Below are 12,268 nucleotides of genomic sequence, written 5' to 3'. Positions count from 1 at the left end.
TCTCCACAAGACACCACCTTAACTCCTGTTTCCGAAGATTCGGTAGTCTGTGTTTGAAGCAACAAGGGAAGCAAAGGGCTGTTTTGTTTGTGTCGAGTGTCGCGTTGTAAGAGAGTGAATGCTCTTTAGATGGGGTTGCCGAGACTTCGTTCAGTTCGGTGCGAAACACCAGAGGGAAAAATCTCGACCTTCTTCGGCTCGCCGACACGAGGAAGAGAAGAAAGATTTTCAGCTTTTTAGCGGGCATTCCCACCGGTGACTTGAACGCGGGGAGCTGTCTCTTGCTTTTCAGTTCTGCATTCCTCCCGCGTAACCTGCGCCAAGGCCCCTTCGTGATCTTCGCCAGAAGATATGCCTTTTGGCATCGTGGTCGCGATTCTATCCAGATTACCCCTTCAACCTATGCATTCATCTTCGTAAATGCAGGAACTCTGTGTGTCTCATGGATACACTCCTAAGAAAAGGCGCATATATCTATCTATATAGGTGCACGGAGGCACGTGCATATTCTTTTCCTGTATGTATATATGTATATATACATTTTTTTACATATGTATATGTATATATACATTTCTTCTATATATATATATATATATATGTATATGTATATATCTTTTACACATATATATATATATATATGTTTCTGATATATATGTATATGCATATATATACATATATATATATATATATATATATATATGCATGCTTGTATTTTCGACGCCATGCTGGTCTCGAGCCCAAATCAATTACACCGGTAGAGGTTGTGCCTTCAAAAAACATCGCACGTTTTCTCAATCAACGAGAGGGAAACGAAAAAGGGGAACGCATGCAAGTGGATGGATTTTCTCGCGGTGTTTTCCGCGCTGTCCGCAAGTTCTGCATGTGGCTCTTCTCTCCACTCAGGGGTCTTTTTTTGCCACGCCCCGTCTTGTCTCACGCGGTTCGATCTCAGGCAGCGACTCGCGAAGCTCCTCCCATGCGTCTCTGCGCATGCAACCATGCATAAACATGATTTTCAGACGTTTGAGGTGGAGAAGCATCCTATGACAAAATCTCACATATTCCTAGTCACCGACATACACATGGACACAGCTGTGACACATTCTTGACGTAGTGATGTGTATATCACATGTCGTTTTCAGCGAACAAATACCGGCGGTATTTCAGACGTTTGAGATGGAGAAGCATCCTATGACAAAATCTCACATATTCCTATACACCGACATACACATGGACACAGCTGTGACACATTCTTGACGTAGTGATGTGTGTATCACATGTCGTTTTCAGCGAACAAGTACCGACGGTCGTGGCATATCCATATTTCGATATTTCCATTTATACCTATCCATAAATATATATATATATATATATATATACATATTTATATTGATCAATATATATATATATATATATATATATATCCATCTGTGCAAGTATGGCTACATATTTACGCAACTTTCCTGGCAGGGTTTCCGGTGATGTTTTTAACAGCACGGAATTCCCCCTACCTCGAAGGCTGGCCATCAGTTTCCGGTCGTCACTTTTAGACTGTGTCTCTCAGATTCTTTGCTTTTCAAAGCACGGGAACAGTCCCTTATCTCCGGAGAGACTTCCGTCTCTAACGAGTCTGCACGTGTGGAGGCGAAGAGTTTCGCCGTCGGGATGTTGTCCCGCTGTTTACTTTTGATGGGTAGCTGCATGGAATAACCTGTGAGGGTTTTCCCTAGGTGCTCTGGTTTCTTTTTTCGCGAAGGATTTGAAGACAAAGCCCGCAACGGAGGCACACAAATCCCTGGTTCTCCCAGTCGCCTCGCACGCGCCTTTTACTTTGCGCGCGGCTGCAACGAGACCTCTCGAAGTCTCCCTTTTCTCTTTGGAGAGCGAGGGGAAATCCTTTTCCCCGTGAACTTTGCTGCACGAAACTCCACAGGAACGAGACAGCGTCGTCACTCCAGGTTCGTCTTTCTCGTGTGCGAAGTAAAAGTGGGAAAAGCTGGCGCGGTGTGTGCGCAGTGCGGTATGCGCCGCGCTGTCGAGCTGCATGTACACCTTGAGACATCTTGCCAAAAACCGCCTCACTTCTTTTTCCACAAATGACGCGGCTAACCGCTTTACGAGGAACACGCCGCTCTTCACATCAATGGAACGCGAGAGAAAACGTCTTTTTGTAGCCATGAACAATCAGGGACACACTTGCCGAGCTGTCTCCTAGTCGCCGGAACAGCAGCCGTGGCAGCGGAGACGGCGGCGTGCGGCAGGAGCATCTCCTTGTCTTGCGAAGTTCTCTTTGACTCAGACGTGTCCTGCGTCCACTCCTTTGCCTGCTCGAGAGCCCCAAAAGACAAAAAGGGATGCGCGTCTCTCCCGTACGTTTGAGAGACAAGCAAACGGCGACAAAAAAAACTGCGTTGGGGAAGTGCCCATCTCCAGACTTCCGCCAACCCAGCCTTGTTTTTCTCTCTCCAACGATTCTCTCAGGTTGGTCTCCTGTCCCCTCCACCACTCGCAACACCATGTCCTCCAAATATATTCGTATATTGTTGTATATATAGAGATATATGTGTGTACGCCTGTGTCGGTATATCGATGTGGACATGTCTTCCTATATAGACGTTCTTAAATCTTCACCCATTTCTGATTATTATATTGCGCATCGGTTCGGTTTTCCATGCCAAATTTCCCTTCCTCTACTCCGTTTCTTTCCCTCTGGAGCTTCAAAAATGACAGGGGTCTTTCGACCGTCTCCCTCCTCCTCTTTCTCTCCCTCCTCCTCTTTCTCTTCCTCTCCTTCTTCATCTTCCTCCCCTTCTTCATCTTCCTCCCCTTCTTCATCTTCTTCTTCATCTTCCTCCCCTTCTTCATCTTCTTCTTCATCTTCCTCCCCTTCTTCATCTTCTTCTTCATCTTCCTCCCCTTCTTCATCTTCTTCTTCATCTTCCTCCCCTTCTTCATCTTCTTCTTCATCTTCCTCCCCTTCTTCATCTTCCTCCCCTTCTTCATCTTCTTCTTCATCTTCCTCCCCTTCTTCATCTTCTTCTTCATCTTCTTCTTCATCTTCCTCCCCTTCTTCATCTTCTTCTTCATCTTCCTCCCCTTCTTCATCTTCTTCTTCATCTTCCTCCCCTTCTTCATCTTCTTCTTCATCTTCCTCCCCTTCTTCATCTTCTTCTTCATCTTCCTCTTCTTCTTCATCTTCTTCTTCTTCATCTTCCTCTTCTTCCTCATCTTCCTCTTCTTCTTCATCTTCCTCATCTTCTTCTTCATCTTCCTCATCTTCTTCTTCATCTTCCTCATCTTCTTCTTCATCTTCCTCATCTTCTTCTTCATCTTCCTCCCCTTCTTCATCTTCCTCCCCTTCTTCATCTTCCTCCCCTTCTTCGTCTTCCTCCTCCTCTTCCTCCTCTTCCCCCTCTTCCTCCTCTTACTCGTCTTCCTCTTCTTCCTCCTCTTCTTCTTCTTCCTCTTCGTCGATTGTTTCACCCCCCTCATGCCAGCTTCCAGAAGCTTGCTTTCGCCGTCCCTCTGGCGCTTCTGGGTCTCCCGCTTCGCCGCCGTTGCATGCAGTCTGCGAGTCCTCTGAGCTCGGCGAGGGAAGCAAAAACCTTCCAGTTGAGGAGAGGGGAAGCGCGGTGTGTCCTGGAGACGGCGGGGAGTCTTCCGTGGCCGGCGAGCCGAAACCGGACTCTTTGCGCACGCGAGAGGAGCAAGCGAGACTCGCTCTCGACGCGACGCCTTCGCCCGTGGATCTGCAACCTGTCGCAGGCGACTCTTCGCCATCCGAGAGCGCAAACCATCGTTCACACCTTGCGACTCTCTTCTACAAGGAGGGCCTTCGCCTGGAAAGAAGAGGAAAGCTCGGCGCGGCCATCGGGATGTACAGACAGGCACTGCGGCTGGACCCGTCGCTCGACGAGCGCAGCATGTACATTGAAGATGAGAGCGAAGACGAATACGACGCAGAGGAGTCCGGGGACGGAGAGACACTGGACGGCGAAGGACGCGAAGCCGCCCCACGGAGTCACGCTCGAGAACGGAACGAGGAAGGAGGATTTCTCGTCGACGGAAGGGAAGGAATGCATCGAGGACAGAAGGAAGACGCACGCGCACAGAGAGAGAAGAACGAAAAGCGAGAGGAGACAGACAAGCGAGAGGAGAGAGGGGCGAGAGAGGAACCGGAGGCGGAGGAGACAGGGGAGAGAGAGAAGCACGAGGGCGGTGTTTGCGCGGGACCAGTAGGAGGCCGGACTGCTGACAAAGTCGAGACAGAAAAGGGTGCGCCTGTGTCTTTCGGGAAGAGGGGAAGTGAGGCGAGTGAAGCGCGCCTCGCTGCTGGCTCTCCAGCTCTCTCCGCTTCGCGTGAGCATGCAGCCGGTTCCGGCCGCAGACAGCCCGACAGATGCCAGAGAGGAAAGAAAGCCGAGAGCCCCTCCGACCCCCGAACAAGCGATGGCCGGGGTGTGGAGCGCGGCGCGGATCCAGAGCGCAGAGGCTGCGACCGTCAAGATGTTCAGTTCCTTCGAGACGGCGCCTCTTCTCGTTCGTCGTCTCTCTCAACTTCCGAGGACGATCTCTCCGCCGCCAGACGGCGAAACGAACAAGACGCGGGCGAAGACGTTCCTTGGGCCCTCGACAGCGGCGCATGCAGCCTTTGCTCGCTGCCGCCAGAACTCCTCGACGTCTTGCCCCTGTACCTCGATGCGTTCGCTCTCACCAGGTGAGAAGGAAGAAACCGCGTTTCGATCGGGGGTGACCCAGAGCGACGAAGCCTGGCGCTTGACGCTGGGTCCTCGCTTTGCACCCTCAATCAGCCAGGATCGCGTCAGGAAGACGCGCACGCCGGGGCAAGCGACAGAACGCGAGAAGACAGAGCGACACAGAGAACGCCGCTCCGAAGAGGGGCAGGAAGCGTCGAGAGGAGACACCCCGAAAAGCTGAGAAAGGGAGACGTGGCTGGCTGTCTGCGTGTGGTGTGTTGTCTCGATAGCGTGTTGCCTGCCGGTTGCTTCCTTCTTTTCTTCTCTTTTTTCCCTCCGTCACAGACAGCCTCGTCCCACCCGCGCGGCCTCGAGCCTCACGCGTTATTCCTGTTTTCTACTGTCTGTGTGGCCTTCATCTCGCGGGGCCCTCCCTTCCCCAGACTCTCGAGCTGCTGCCGGCTTCTCCAGCGTCTCTGTGGGGCCAAGAGCGATGCCTGCTGGCGAGCCAAGTGCGTGCAAGTCTTCGGCCCCAGTTGCGCGGCAGAAGTGCGCCTCTACAACGCCTCCTGGCATCTGTAAGTGGATGCTGAAAGTGCTCGGGAAGACTCCGCGCATCTGTGTGGGTTGGGGCCTGCCGCGTCCGGCCGCAACTGGAGACGCGCCGCATGCTCTGCTCTCCTTGGCAAAAAACACAGCGTTTCTTCAGTTCTTCCAAAAACTTCCTCCTCCGCATATACGCGCTTCAAAGTCGTCTTCATTCCTTCTTCCTTTGAAGACGTTTCTCTCTGCCTTGCTAGATGGCTATCGGTCTTTGTGTCTACATCCAGATGCGTCCATATCGTTGCACTTGGATGTATGCACTGGTGTGTTTGTTTCGCATTTGTGTATCTGTGTGTGGATGGGTTAATTGACTCGATGCGCCAACGTTACTCCCTTTGAAGACGGCGAACAAGTTTCTTCGGGCCAAACTGCATGTGGCAGAATGAGGTGCGCCGCAGACGCAAGCTTGAGCTACCGTTAACGCGTCGAGCAGCGCCCACCGCTGCTCCAGCGTAGAGACACTTCTGTTCGTCGCCACTGCTTTTCGACAGACGTCTTCCGACCGATGCTGTTTAACCGATGGGTGTCAACGGAGGTTTTCCAACAGACGTTTTTCGCGGATTTTCGGTCGTCGTGGTCCCTTCTCCCTTTTCTCCCTTTTCTCCCTCGCGCGTTGGTCCGGAAGCTGCGACCAAAAGGCCTTCTTTCCGCTGCCGGGGGCCTGGCATCTCCAGTGTACGTACGCCGCGCTCGCTGGTTCTTGTGCGCCCTGTCGACAGAATGTATCTGCAGCGGCCGCGGATTCGCATGGACGGCATTTACATTTCCAGATGCGTCTACATGCGCCGTGTCAGAGACGTGGGCAATCTGATGGAAGAGGGCGAACAGGAACGGCGACAGCGTCTTCGGCTTCAACAGCAGCTGAAGCGAGAGCAAGAACTGACGTCTGCTTCCCTCCAGCTCTTGGGGACGATGCTACACCAGTCCCCAGTCGTCGCTGTCTCCTACCACCGATATCTTCGCTTTCTTCCCCTCGCGACAGGCAACAAAGTCCTCGTCCTACGGTACAGGCCAAAACCTGCGACGCCTCAACCACCAGGATACACACAAAACCTGCAGCCGTCGAAAACAGCGGTCTACCTATATATGTATATATCCATATATATATGCATAGGCCGATACCTATATCGAGAAGTGCATGTACCACCAGTTTATGTTCACGCATACATACGTATATATATATATAAATCTCTTTCTTTCTCTCTTTTTCTTTTTCGCTCTTTCTCTCTCTCTTTCTGTCTCGTTCTCTCTCTTCCTCTTTATATACATATATACGAGCATGTGCATGTTAATCTATTTGTATCGCTGCATACATGGTATGAGGAACAAGGTGATTACATGCGTTGTGGATGTTGTGTAACCCGTGCCGCTATTTCCTCGTCTTTCCATTTTTCTGCGGCTGTGTGACTAGAAGAGAGTTTCTTCCGCTTTTGCAGGTGAGGGCAGAGGAGAGCTAGAAATCGTCGACAGGGGTTCGAGGGCTCTCCTCCGCAAGAACGAACATGCGGTTTGGGGGGAGAGACTCCCTGCGTTGAGTGTGTTCTCGGCTGCGCGTGCAGGTCCGAGGCTGACAAGCACATCGCCGTTCAGGCTCTAAAAAACGCGGAGCAGAGGGTGCGAGAAGTGGAGAGACGAGTAGGCCTGCGCGTTTCGCGCGCTTGCGGGGACTTGCGGGGAAGCGCAGAGATAGCGCAGAACAGAGGGCCCAAACGCAGGGACACAGAGTACTGGGTTCGAGATACACACGAGAGCTCCGAGCCTCCGATGCGTCTCAGGGGCAGGGAGGAGGAGACACATCCCTTTTTGGTCCGTGCATCTGACCACGTTTTCAATGGAGACGTCTCGAGCTGTCTAGCTGGAGGGCTTTCTCCCGGTCGTCGGCAGGCAAAGACGTGGGTGTCGTTGTGTCGTTCGGTTTTTCACAACGCGTTCCAGTCGACGCGCTTCTGCCGGTGTGGTGTGTCCCCCACTGCGGTAGCTGAAAAGGGGACTGAGTGTTGCTGACCAGAGTGAAGCGAATCGGCGCTCACGGCGAAACTCCGGTTCTGTCTCTGTTGCCCGGATCTCGCGCACAGAACGGCGGCAACTGCCACGTCGTCTTCAGCACGCTCAGTTCCCAGTCCTCCGCGCCTTCCCAGACGGGACAATGGACCTGGCAACGGCTCGTGCCTTTCATCGCCGTGGGCGATTACGCCTTCGATCCGCATACGCGGCGAGTGGAAGTTTGCTACGACGAGCCCCGCACGCACGGCGCGAATTCGGACTTTCTCCCAACTGCCAGAGAACTCCGAGGAGGCGGAAGAGACCCAGCCGGCAGACGAACGAGTCCACCACGCGCTGCACGAGTCTCAACTGGAGAACATTTCTCTTCCTCTTCTTTCCCTCCGGGTTTGTCGTCTGTTGCTTCTGATTCTTCGGGCGTTCGGGCGTCACTCGGCGGTGATCAGTCGAGGGGTAGCGCGCCGCGAGAAAGCGGACCCGAAGGAGACTGGAAGCGACGGCGACCCTACACGCATCGAGCCGTGTTCGAGATTTGCGGAGGAACTGCTGCACGGAGCAACTGCAGACTGAAGTGGATTTGTAAGCGAAGAAGGGACAGAAACCAAACACTGTCGCCGGAACCACGCCGTCTACCGACCTCCACCAATGCGTCCTTCTCCTCTCGCTATTCATATATATATATATATATATAAGCAGATACTACGTGTATATCTGCATGTCTCAAAAATTTTTCTACAAGTGTGATAGAGTTGCAAATAGGTCAAGATGTGTTTTAATCTCTAGATATAAACGAGTGCAAGATTGGCTATTTCAGACGTTCAAATGCGTTACCATTTAGATCTCCGTGTGCAGGTATAAGAAGCGGGTAGCGAGTAGTTCACCTGGGCCTTTTGCGCCATGTGTAAATAACCCGCACGAATCGTCGACAAGGTTTCGTCCAAAATCTCCTCTCCTCTCACGAGCCGACGAGAGCAGATACTCTTGGCAATGCGTCAGAAGCGCCTATCCTCGTGTGTTTGTAGCGTACACTTTCCGGCGTTTCTCTCTTCGTCGCTCGTGCTCTGTCTCTCCCTCAGCCCCGCGCCGTAGTACAGAGGCCACACAAGAAACCGTTCGTCTTCTCTTTTCGTGTACAGGGCGTTTGTCTCTCTCTGGTTCCCTTTCGTGTACTCTCTTTTCGATCCAGTGGATCTCGTATGGTGCCTCTGCGGGAAATTTTCAGCTTTCGCCGTTGGGTCCGCGCTAGGTTTGCACGAGGACGACGAGAGCAACGACGTGGCACACCTGAATATTGACAGCGAACATTTCCGGTAAAAACTGACTCGACGTCCTCTGTCGGCCGCCGCACCAGGTCGGCTCATCTGGAAAGTGTACCAGTGTCAGGAACGGCCCACATGCACACACGCATATACTCATGTACATAGTTGTGCCTGTATCCGTGTGGAAGCGCAGATACAAAGGTACATACTTATAGCTGGCTAAGATATAAGATGTGAATTAGATAATCTTTAAATATATGCTGTCGTGGTGTACCTGTACATCTCGAGTTTTCCTTCGATATCTTTAATGTGCTTCTCTCGACACAAATTGAACGATGCCGTCCGCTTTCGCCGGTCGTTTTCAGTCACGAGGACACGTTGGCCCAAGACTGTTTTTACTCATGTTTGTGGCGTTTGTGGCTCAGGCCTTTTCTTCTTAATCGCGTTAAGGCATTTGAATCGCATTTCTAAGGAGTCGAGCGCCCGGTCTCTGTCCTTGTGTTATTCTTCACTCGCGGTTTTCTGTTGCAAAAAGGCTTCTCCGTTTGTCGCTAAAAGCCTCTCAATTCGGTGTCTTTTCAGCAAGCTCAATTTCGTAATCGGCGTGTCGCCTCCCGGTGGTTCTTCTGTAGTCCCTTTAGGGGGGCGGTGCTCGAAGGAATTCTTTTCTTTCTCCCTCGCAAGGGTCTTGCAAACGCAAAGAGGAAAGACGCAGGGGACTGTGTTGTGAGTTGCCCGTCCCCTTCCCGGTGGATTGTCGATGGGCCATATATATATATATATATATATATATATATATATATGCACATATGCGTGCGCCAATATGCATGTTTCTACATGCATTTGTTTGTTGAAGTTATTTATTGGTCCAAGGATAGGATCGACGTATGAACGCAGACGCAATAGTGTTGTATGTGTGCTCATTGATGTATTAGTGTTAGGTAGATGTGCGTACTTTACGTAGGTCGCAAACGAGAGAGTCCGAAAGGAAGAAATGGGTCGCGTGTGGGCCAGACCACAGGAAATGCCCTGGCAGCGAGCCAGAGAATGAATTTCCTCGGGGGAAAAAGCACCCGCGCTCCCCGAGACGAGATTCGATCGAGAGACCGCGAAAAAGAACTCAAACTGGAGGCAACCAGGAGTGAACGTCAATCGGAAAAGAGCCATTCATATCCAAAGCGTGTATAGGTGCTCTTGTACGAGTATACATATTCTTGTATGTGTAGATATGTACTTATCTGTATCAGAAGACGACGATTTGCGTTTGATGGGGGAAAAACGTGTGTAAGCATGTACTCTTACCATGTTGGGTATACCCGCGTGTATGCATGCGTATGTGTAGAAAGCGAGGCATGCATATATTTATGGCGTACGTCTATGTGTAGCTATAAACCGAAGGGAGAGAAGAGTGGATCATCTAGCTTTCCAGAGTTGGACAGCTTTCGCTCAACGCAGCAGAGACACAGTAAAATTTGTATAGGTTTTGTGACGAAGTTAAGTATCGAACCGAGGTCGTTTTTGAGCGGAGAACCGGCGTTTTCCTTTTTTTAAACAATGCCGTATTGGCGGAGACCCTCCCTCCCCCTTTCCGCCCGCCCCCCACGCTTCGCGCGAGTCATTCGCAAACACTCTAAGACGCACAGTCGTGTCTCTTGACGGCAGAGTCTAGCCGAAATGCCTGCGCGTGGAGTGTGGCGACACAGATCGGCGTCTCCCCGGCTGTGGCAACAGAGGTGGGGGAGGAAACCCGTAGTCGACGGAAGAGGATAGGTGTCGTGTCGGCGAAGAGTTCTCCTATGAGGACGGCCACCCCAACTCTCGGAGAACGACGACACCACTCCTGTTCGCAGCCCCCTACGCTGGCGTGAAGCAACCCAGAAAAGTGAGGTTGACAGAAAATGGACAGGAAAAACAGAAGAAAAGGACACAAGCAAACACAGGTAAACACAGGCAGAGACAAAACGGCGGACAAGTGTGCACGGAAAAGCACCGCCAAATCGGCAGGAGCGCAGAGAGGCCACGAAAAGACATATTTCATGCACGAGAGTTGCCCGGAGGAAAAGCGATATTTCGAGATAGGTTCCGCTATGTAGAGAGCTAGACAGAACAGGGACGTTCTGATCGGCGAGGCTCCAGATGTGTTGATCCAGCTAGGTGTACTGGAGTGCAAGCAGAGAGACAGAGAGCAGAAAACGGAGTTGAACGACGGATTTCTAAACCGGTTAACATGCGACGTTGACGTGTCCAGGATCGCGGAAGAGCGTCTCGAGCCGCGTGTGTCGACAATACATCCACTGGATTCATTCCCATATCCGAACTTTGCCGTCGGCGCATGCAGAGCAGAGATATGACGCGTCGGGGCTGAAATGCACATCCTGAGACAGGAGAAACAAAAGGGAAGAAGCAGACGGCAGCCACGGAGGTCTTGACAGCAGTTTTCCGGAGTTTCCGGCACGAGGACCACACGTTCACAAACGAGAACAGGTTGTCGGGGAAACCGTAAGCGGAAAGACATCTCCGACGGCAGGCAGTGGAAAACGAGGTCGCCCCAACAAGAACGAACCAATCGGAAGACAGAAATGAGCTTGCTGCCTGAAACAGAGGTCCAGAGGGCCCTCTTCGGGCCAATTTCGGTGGGACGTGAGGATGCCTCGCCCTCAGTGTTGTGGAGCATTTCCAACCCCGGCGATGCCATGCGGGTTTCACGTGTATTGCCTCCAAACACACACACGTTCTTGCGTAGAGAGAGGTCCGGCCGTCTTTCGATGCCTCAACCGCCTCTTCACCGGCGTTTCCACCTCAGCCACGCAAATCTCCAGAGCTCTCTATCTAAAACGGCGAGAGTCGGAGATAGACGCATGCGCATCTCGCGTAGAGGGTTCATCCGGCATCCGTGCAAGTGTGCGCCTTTCTGTGTCCGCCTCCGCGATTGTACCTACCAGAACATAGTTTGGATGCCCATCCACGTTCTGTAGAAGAGTTTCTTTGACTATGTCGAGCCTAGCAAGGGCGACAAAAAACGCGAATAAAACAAAGAGAGTAACGGAAGAAACGATACTAACGTCATCTCAAAGCCCCCACACGGGGGGGCAGCAACCTGTCACGCATGACACCCTCACCGTGCATATACTCGAAGCCTACGGAACGAGGTCAAGCGCGTTCGACACATCTCAGGGTGACGCCGGACACCGCGCGGAGAAGCGTATTGATTCCTCAAGCCCTCACAGAGAGGGAGTAAGAGACACAGGAATTTGGGCCCGACCGTTTAAAAGAACTAGCATCTAGTCTCAAGCTCTCGCGTCCACTTGCAACAGCCAACTATGGTGCTCCATTCCGGATTCAGACCGTCGGCCCTTCGTCGGTTGTTTGCGCAAACACATGATCATATATATATATATATATATATATATATATATACATACATACATACATACATACATACATACATACATACATACATACATACATACATACATACATACATACATATATAGGCACCTACGTACGCGCGCTTGTTGCTCCTGAGCTGGTTTCAGCTGTCTGTACCCCTGTACAGCTGTTTGCATGCCCGAATGTGTGCCTTTCATACGTGTATAACTCTCGCGGTGTCTTTTGCCGGGCCGTTTCTGCATATTTAAATCCAGGTGTAGATCCACACTGCTTTAACATGGACGCACAGGGAAAGTGTGGCTGTGTGCATTCGGACGC

General features: G+C 51.6%; 2 protein-coding genes across 2 annotated transcripts; one reads left to right on the top strand and one right to left on the bottom strand.

Moving 5' to 3' along the window:
• Positions 1–2,619: 2,619 nt before the first annotated feature.
• Positions 2,620–3,366, bottom strand: NCLIV_018450 (hypothetical protein; the record flags this gene model as incomplete). Its single annotated transcript, XM_003882038.1, has 1 exon — positions 2,620–3,366. The coding sequence occupies one exon, from the start codon at positions 3,364–3,366 to the stop codon at positions 2,620–2,622; it is 747 nt and encodes a 248-aa protein (XP_003882087.1).
• Positions 3,367–3,875: 509 nt separating this feature from the next.
• Positions 3,876–9,031, top strand: NCLIV_018440 (conserved hypothetical protein; the record flags this gene model as incomplete). The annotated part of the gene is made up of 6 exons (XM_003882037.1): positions 3,876–4,717; positions 6,020–6,304; positions 6,860–6,914; positions 7,376–7,880; positions 8,524–8,611; positions 8,986–9,031. 6 exons carry the CDS (start codon positions 3,876–3,878, stop codon positions 9,029–9,031), a joined length of 1,821 nt encoding a protein of 606 aa, XP_003882086.1.
• Between the last annotated feature and the right edge of the window lie 3,237 nt (positions 9,032–12,268).

This window comes from Neospora caninum, chromosome VI (assembly GCF_000208865.1).
Source record: "Neospora caninum Liverpool complete genome, chromosome VI".
Lineage (NCBI taxonomy): Eukaryota > Apicomplexa > Conoidasida > Eucoccidiorida > Sarcocystidae > Neospora > Neospora caninum.
This window is presented reverse-complemented; position numbering and strand designations above follow the sequence as displayed.